Consider the following 8673-nt stretch of genomic DNA (forward strand, 5'->3'; position numbering starts at 1 on the left):
TGGTCCAGTATGCAACTTGTACAGTGTGATGTAGAAACCTGAAGCCACCAGTGCACATCCACTGAGAATGGACTTTACAGAGAAGTAGAAGACATCTTGTGTCCAGCAGGAAAACTTTGGAAATAATTTGCATATTCAGAGATTCTGGAATTTTTAATGAGGCAGAGGGAGTAGATGCCTTTTTAAGGATTTTAATGCAGAAATCATACAGACACACATTATTGTTCCAAGTAGACTATTTGTATATGTGTTTTAATATAGCAGTTGGGCTCTAGTTTTAATAATGCTATTATAGTAATCCCAACAATTTATACTTGTCCCACTTTTAATATTTACATGATATTTCTTATTATATTCCTAATATTTCTAATTAAATTTTAGTTGTGATTTATTTATATATTGTTTACCTCACTGAATATTACTTTCTGCCACCACAGCACCCACTTCATGCTATTTCATATTATATATTATGCTGGAGTATTTCTAAGATCTGTTGATGTTGCCTCTAATTAAGAAACCTGGCTTTTTCATGTGAACCTGCTCATAAAAAAAACAGGGTAAGTGAGCCATGCGATAACCAGCTTCATGATAACCAGTATCACCAATGTCAGGCTCAGTGAGGCAGCAAATCCAAAGTGAGCCAGAGTAGTTTGAATTTGTTGGGCAATACAGACCCCAGAGTTTCATTGTAGGTATCTGGAACTGGACAGGATGTTGATCAAAACAGATCCATATGGCAAATGATGGGAGATTAGGACTCCTTCCCTTAAAATCCTTTCTCTGTGATGATTAACATGTCCACTCATGTTTAAACCAATAGTTACAAAAATCAGCTGTGGCTGTCCCACACTTACTGTACTGCCTTCAACAGCATGCACAGTCTCAGATTAAATAAAACATATCCAAACAGATAAAAAAAACACACTAGAGCATGTGGGACATGCTCATGAACTGGAAGTTTACATGACTTTCCCCATTTTGTATGGGGAAAACACAATAAGCTTTGTCTCAGTTCTTGAACTCTTGTACAGCAATGATGATGGAAGGTTTTTGGTATGAAAGTAGTTCTGATAAATGTTGACCCAAATGTTCACGTACAGGATAGTGTGAGCAGCTCAGTATGAACCTTAGTCCAGGTAAAATTGTCTTTGAGTGTAGGGCATCTACTCACCACTGATGTTTTGGTGTCACAGTATTGAAAAGTCTCAGTGCTATGCTTGATTTAATAAACCAGACTGTGAACTCTGCCAGGTATGTAAATCTTCTCCAATAAGAGTAAATGAGCCTTGTAGAAGTGAATCACTCTACAGGGATGAGTATAGTATAGTAGTGTTAAATCAGTGTGTTACCCTTACTTTCTTCAGATTAGATGTGACAGTTTTTGCCGTATGCGCTGCCTCACATATACAAACCCTGTGTTCTGCAGTGGATCCTCTTCCCACTTCAGCAGTGGATCTCATAGGCGATCTGAGAGTCCATAAACAGGCCTGTGTGATTAAGAAACATCCCTTCAGCCTCTGATGTGATCACAGGCTCAGCCTCCCCTCCCTCCCCCGCCATTCTCCTCATGGTCCGTATGTCGCCCTCCTGCTGCTGCTGCTGCTGTTTGTTGGGGACCAGAGTGGGACTCATGTTCTGGCCCGGCCCTGAGGAGAGGGTGTGGCTGGAGGTGTCAGATGGAGCGGGGCAACCCAGGTTAGTGGTGGAGACGGCTGTGGGTGGAGCAGGGGGCAGCACAGGCTTGGCCCGGTTGAGTACGTACATCTCATGGCCGCGCTCGTCACGGTACTCCTCCAGCTGGGCAAAGGTGGTGGGGCCATCAGAGTAGTCATTCACATACAGGATGCTCTCCTCCTGCAGGTTCAAATTCAAGTTAATCACTATTGGGGTACAGCAATATCCAATATAACAGAAAAATTAGAGGTTTTAAAGCTGCAGTAGGTAACTTTTATAAATAACTTTTTGTCATATTGCTGAAACTGTCACTATAAAACGAAAGAAAAGTTTTAGCATGCCAGGTGCTAATCCATGAAGAGTTAACGTGACGCAATATGGTCATAAAGTAAATTATTTCACAGGCCATACATACACTATTTCCACATACTTCTTTTACCTACACTGTATGTTGTTGTCAACTTGTTATTCTATATCGATTTTGCTACTTACCTGTATATAATAAATATGTCTTTGTTTAGCTTTCTTATCCTTGCTTTAGCTGTATGCATATCGTCCTGTCCGCCCCACTTGATTCGACTTAGTAAGAATGATGCGAGCTACAGGAAACCAGAATCACCCTTGTCTAATTTTCTTTTTACATGCTCCCTTTCGGGCACATTATTCAGGAGTTTGGCTCTGGCTTGATGATATTAACTTTGAAGATTTGTCCATCCATTCAAACTTTGAAAGTTTGGCAAAAAATTACCTCATTGTATGTGATGGGAGTTTGTACTGGATGCCAATAGATGTTATGAAAGGGTCCATATTACTTTCAGAGGTTTATTATTTTATTTTAGGAACTCTTTTACATCATAGCTATGACATCAATTCTAAAGCAAAGGTTCAGAGTTTTTTCAGACAGAGGATGAAGTGAGGAGCAGCATGAAGGGCAGAATAAAATAAATAATAATGTTGTTTTTAAAGAGTAAATCATGCAAAGCTACTCTAGTAAAGTCTCAGGCAAAGAATACAGAAGTAAAAATTAGCATAATAGGTCCCTTTTAAAAATGGGGCATTTTCTCTTCCTACACACACACACACACACACACACCTTCTCAGCTCCATCAGCTTCCTTGTCTCGTTGGTGATGTCGGCTGTAGATCATGGCAACCAGCAGCAGAGCAGTCAGAGCCAGCAGAGAGATGCCCACAGCGATGGCAGTCTGGGTAGCAGCTCCCAGAGCGCTGAAGGCCATGCTGCCCAGAGCGTACAGGGGCTCCCGGCTCACATCTGAGCCCCAAGCAGGACCGTGGTTCCTTAGGCGGGGCCAGGCGGGGGAGTATGGCGAAGACACCTGGGACCACGAGGCCCAGATGGAGGAGGAAGAGGAGGAGGAGGAAGTGGATGAGTTGATGGCAAGCTGAAAGGTCACTCTGGCCACGCCTCCTGCGTTCCAGGCTTCACATTCATAGAAACCTGCGTGAGCCACAGTCACATTACTGAGGAACAGCATTCCACTGCCGGTGTCGGGGTCAAAGCGCTCGCCTTCAGTCTTCTGCAGACTGACTCTGCCTTCCTCTGAGGGCTCCTCTGCTCTGCCCACTGCACCTCCTCCAGCACCCAGCTCCTGAACCAGGCCTCTGGGAGAAAGCACCACTTTTCCCTGGGACGCCTTCCTCCAGGTCACCTGCAAAGATATTTACTGTTTAATGATCAGTGTTCTTCTTAAGGTTATCATCACATAAATAATCAAACAAGACTAGGTGGAAATTAGTAACTGTGTATGGTCAGCGGTAGTAACTATAATGTGAATTCCTAGCGGTGGAGTTGCTGACTGCAAATAACAGAACACCACTTGCATCTGTATTTGACAACTTGAAAACTTGACATTAAGTGATCATCATCAACTGAACACATTTGAAGGCTACTGTTTTGTAACAGTTCCTGTATATATACACTATATGGTATACAGTGTACATATCACTATCAAAATCCATGTGGTTCCTAACCATGACAAGCCACTGCAGCCATTTGCAGTGAAATTTCACAGTGGCAGCTGCAGTGTGTGCTCCACACTCTCAGCTGCTCTCCAAGATCTCTCTTCCTCCAGTTCACTCCACAGAAAATGAGGTGAAAACTGGAATGTGCAATGTATATGTATTTATGTACAGGAGGGTTATGAATGGCTAATAATAACAGGAAAGAGGTGAATGTGGAGGAAGAGAGGCAGATTGTCCTTGATGGCATAACGACAAGTCTACTTACATTCCGAATGTTTTATTAAAAAAACTTTAAAGCTGTATGACTGTACTTATGTACAGATACAGGTGCAGAAGGGGACAAGCATGTTGATGATGATGTGGCCTACATCTGGCACAAATTAAATCTATGCAGATATATTCTTTCTGTTCTTCATAAGGAGTCTCAACTACTGTGTATAATATCAAGATTTTAGAAATGTACTGTATGTAAATTCTAAGCCTTTCAAAATACAAATTTTAACCCATGTCCTTTGTGGGACAGTGGCACTTGCTTCCTTACATTTTGAACCATATTTAAAACTTTTTTAAAAATATTTTGATCTGTGCTACTGCATGATCAGCCTTTGTCCAATGTCCTTTAAAACAAGTTTAACACCATCCTGCATTTCTTTGATCTGGCTGCCACAAGAGACCACCAGGCCTCTGGGTGACTTGCAAAGTAGAGGTTGCAGTACTTTTGGTGGAAAAGTAAATAAAATAAAAACCTTTTTTGTTCTGGGTCTCAGGAGGATACGGAATAACTTCAGAAATAATGCAAATTGATGGATTCAATATTATCAGTCAATCATTCAATCTGGCATCAATCTTTCTGAACAGCGCTTTAATTAAAACCTTAAATTGGTTGTAAATTGTTGTTACCGTGTATACAATAGTGTTTTAGAAAAGCAAAAAAACAAACATGATTGTCAAAGTTCTCCAGCCAAGTTTTCTCAGAACCATTCCTAATGTTTTATACATGTATGTCAATATATCAACATTCCAGTCTCACCTGTGATGCGCAGCACCTGCAGGCTGACCAGAGGTCGCAGGGACACCGGGCCAATGGTGTGAAGATTATTTCTGCTCAGGTCCAGGAGAGCCAGGGAAGACAAACCAACTAGAGCCTGGTCTGCTAACATCTCTAAACTGTTGTGCTGCAAATGGAGCTCCTGCAGACGCTGCAGAGACATGGAGGAAATAATACATATCATCAATGGAGCCTCACGTAGGAATGAAGGCAACTGCAGAGAATGTATGTTGCATAGCTTTAACAGTGAAATGTAATCGACTTCACACATATGCTTTAATGTGTCTTACCTGTAAGCCACGAAAGGTGTAGTCCAGCAGGCGTGTGATGTCATTTCCTGCTAGGTAAAGAATGCGAAGATGTTCGAGTCCCTGAAACATGTCAGCTGTCACCAGGTGGATCCGGTTCCCATTCAGAGCCAGCTCCAACAACTGACCCTGGTTCTGGAAAGAGCCAGGTTCCACTGCTGAGATTGTGTTGTTCTGGAGGAGGAGGAGCATGATAAGATGACCAAACTGCAGGAACTGCAGATTCTACTACTGATGCTGCTAATGCACTACATTGAAAACCATTTGATTCCATCTTGGTTAGAATTTATTTCTCACCAACAGAGAATTACAGAAGGGAACTCATCCATCTCTTTGTCCATTTAAAAATAAAAACATGTAGATATCAATGATTTTTATTTCTACTTAAGGGGAACTCCACTGATTTTACACATAAAAGTCTGTTTTGTATATGTGAAAAAGTTGTATAAAGCCTTTTGTGTCATATTGATCGCATATTGGTTTTACTGATATTTTTTATACAATTGTATGTCTTTATTATGTATGTTTAGCATTTTAACAATCATACTTAATGGGCTTTTTTTCAACAAACAAATTCAGTGTTTTCTTCTCATTGTTCTATTAGCTCTTTGGATGTTAAAAATTTTATTTATTTTTAAACATAATATATTTTGGGGGCTTTTTGCCTTTGTTAGATAGGCCAGCTGAAGATAGACAGGAAAGGGGGGACAGACAAGGGATGACACCCAGCAAAGGGCCACAGGTCAGATTCGAACCCATGGCCACTGCAGTTTAAACTTTTGTAATGCAGGACGAAGCTGTTTATCAATGAGTGAAGGCTCTGTGAACATAGCTTGTGTTGTGTTCAAAGTTATAATTTAATTAATAATCCATTATTTACAGAAATTAATGAAATACTGTTATATAGGGCTATCGTGTATATTTTTTAAGTTTCCTTACACCCCTTAAAATCAAGAAGGCCTTGCGACCCCCTGTGAAGCTTTGGTAACACCTAGTGGGGGTCCTGACACCAGGTTGGGAACCACCGAACTGCAGTATAATCACCATAAACCAATGAGACCAGTGTAGAGATGACTGGTAGTGGAGTGATCGTGGTCCTCAAACTTGGACCAGAATAGAGTACAGCTGGTAGTGCATTCAAACAAGGAATACAGAAAGAAATCTGAAAAACATGTTATTATTAGTATAGGGATTAGTTCATACAATAACAGCTTAAACTTGTAGGTACACAGAGTGGGTTACCTGGACTAAGTGTTAACTGAGTGGTATAATGTAAACTGTTTAGACCTTTATATTAGGATAAACTATTTATATGTTTTCTGAATATTCTCAAAATGATAGCATTTTTAGGAAAAATGGTGAACCGGCAACATGGGCAGCCAAGGCTCACTGATGCACGTGTGGAGTGAAGGCTGGCCCGTGTGGTCCGATCCAACAGACGACCTACTATAGCTCAAACTCCTGAAAATGTTAATGCTGGTTCTGATAAAAAGGTGTCAGAACACACAGTACATCACAGTTTGTTGGTATGGGGCTGCAGTGTAAATGTTATTACCCTCTAGCAGTAGGTGATTCTGGGGCATCATGCATGTGAAATAGCAAACAGGCTGCATTCTTATACTGTACCTGCTGCATGAAAGCCTTTGTAGCGTCAATAAGACTTCCTCTCTCACATTTAAACATTTCTGGAGCAGTAATTACATAGACGTACACATAATCACTGTATTGTATCACTACAGTGAAGCTTAGCTTGGCTTGCTCCCTGTGGGGGTTTGGCTGTAGGTCTGATGATACACATATTGGATTTTGCACAGGTTTTCTACACTGGATGCCGTTCCTGACAGAACCCCCCAGCCAGGAGATGCACTGGTTTGTGCATCTCCTGGCTGGTGAGCAAATTAGGGTTCAGTATATTGTGCACAAGGACACTTGAACATGTTGATAGGAGGAGGTGGGTTGAACCACAAACCCTGCAATCAGTGCACAACCCTCTCTGCCACAAAATATACAATACATACAATATATAAATGCATACATGGTATAATGTGATGTAGACAAAAACTCTGCAGGTCCAAACTTTGCATTGAGGCATCAGTAACTAAATAACAAATCCCTGGTTCCGATTCAAAACCAGTTCTTTATGCCCAGCCGTTTGTTACCTGCAGGTACAAGTAGTGCAGGTGCCTCAGCAGAGTTAGATCCTGTCGACGGATCTGACCAATCACATTGTCCTGGAGGAAGATGGTCTGGATGGACAGAAAACAAGATGGAAAAATTTGAAGGGGAGAGTTTAGTTTGAGAAAAGCCCCAAAGCAGTTATGCCTTACTGTATAGGGTGAGAAGCACTCATTCTATACAGTATATGACTACATACTATATCTACTGTATATATAACAATTCTACAGTTGTCACTCCATAAACACATCTCAACCTGGTGATTTAGTCAGTCAGTCAGTCAGTCAGTCTTGAAGTACTTCTATGTAGACAACCCTCTATAGAGTATAGTTTCTGAAGAGGATGCCAAAGCTTTGTTGGTTGGACCAGCTTCAGACACTTTGGCCCAAATGGCATGGAAGTGCAGCAGTGGACAAGTAACCATCCTTACACCATTCATCACCTCCCTCAGGGCCAATCACACCAGCAGGAATGAGCCCTAGGCCTGCAGTGGCACTGCCAAACTGACATCTTGTCCTGACACTACCCTACACATTTCTTGTGTTTATTTGTATTCTTGTGCGAAATTTACACTTGTTCACAGTTGTGCAGAAGGAATGAGGTTGTGGCATTGGAATTGAAGACATATGTGTGGTTCTGGTCAATAACCTGCACTGGGACGCTGCACCTTCCTCACACAGTGAATGTGTCAAAGAATCATGGAGAATGTATTTCATTGTTGTTTCAATCAAAATTGGTGTAACAGTACAATAAACCTACCTGTGTGGATTGAGGAACGTGTTTGGGGATGTCCCTCAGGCCGGTGGAGCCACACTCCACAGTAAGGCTGTAGCAGCGACAGCTCACAGGACAGGAAGGAGACGCTCGACTAGGAGTGTGAAGGGACAGAAGGAGCACGGAGAGAAGAAGTACCAGCAACACAGCCATCACACCAACAGAAAGGACTGAGGATGAGGAGAGCACAGTGAACAGACATGTGAGTCATGATCAAAAATCACACAAGCAATCCCAAGAATAGACTGTGCATGTAATCCTGGTAGCAACTGTCAATGTAGCAGCTCCTACAAAAACATAGCCTGAAAACAACTTATTGTACCAGTATTTTAAATACTTGATCACACTCTAAGAATAATCACCAGAACAAGAGTTGTGTTTGTTTGAACTCACAGGCACACGTTGGCAACAGCAAACTGGCTTAAGCCATACAACTACAACTCAGTGCAGCACATAATATTTATAACAAGAGTATCTCAAAGACCAACATCCCAACACCATCATAGCTAGCACTGCTGACTTGCTGAAGTTTAGCACTAACTTTGCTACACATGCCTTTAAGCCATAGTTCTCACTTGATTTATGAGCTCAGTGAACAGTTTCCTGATGAGTTTATGGTCTCACTCTCTAGTTTCAGTCTTCTTCCATACAGCATGATGTTCATTTAGTAACTGATGGTCCCATTTAGAGTAAAACAGACCATAAAGCAGGG

At 41.5% G+C, this 8673-nt stretch overlaps 1 protein-coding gene across 1 annotated transcript in view; it reads right to left on the reverse strand.

The window, feature by feature from the left end:
• Nucleotides 1–149: 149 nt before the first annotated feature.
• Nucleotides 150–8673, reverse strand: part of LOC118321466 (leucine-rich repeat-containing protein 24-like) — a 12266-nt gene continuing 3742 nt past the window's right edge. Inside the window, exons 2-8 of the mRNA XM_035652788.1 lie at nt 7947–8131; nt 7172–7258; nt 4995–5186; nt 4687–4855; nt 3733–3770; nt 2768–3343; nt 150–1854 (exon numbers count right to left, since the gene is read on the reverse strand). Of these exons, the coding sequence (XP_035508681.1) occupies nt 1444–1854; nt 2768–3343; nt 3733–3770; nt 4687–4855; nt 4995–5186; nt 7172–7258; nt 7947–8114 (1641 nt within the window). The 5' untranslated portion in view covers nt 8115–8131 and the 3' untranslated portion in view covers nt 150–1443. The remainder of the gene's footprint in view (nt 1855–2767; nt 3344–3732; nt 3771–4686; nt 4856–4994; nt 5187–7171; nt 7259–7946; nt 8132–8673) is intronic.

The sequence above is a fragment of the Morone saxatilis genome, unplaced genomic scaffold (genome assembly GCF_004916995.1).
Source record: "Morone saxatilis isolate NCDOM2014 unplaced genomic scaffold, NCSU_SB_2.0 Contig12, whole genome shotgun sequence".
NCBI lineage: Eukaryota > Metazoa > Chordata > Actinopteri > Moronidae > Morone > Morone saxatilis.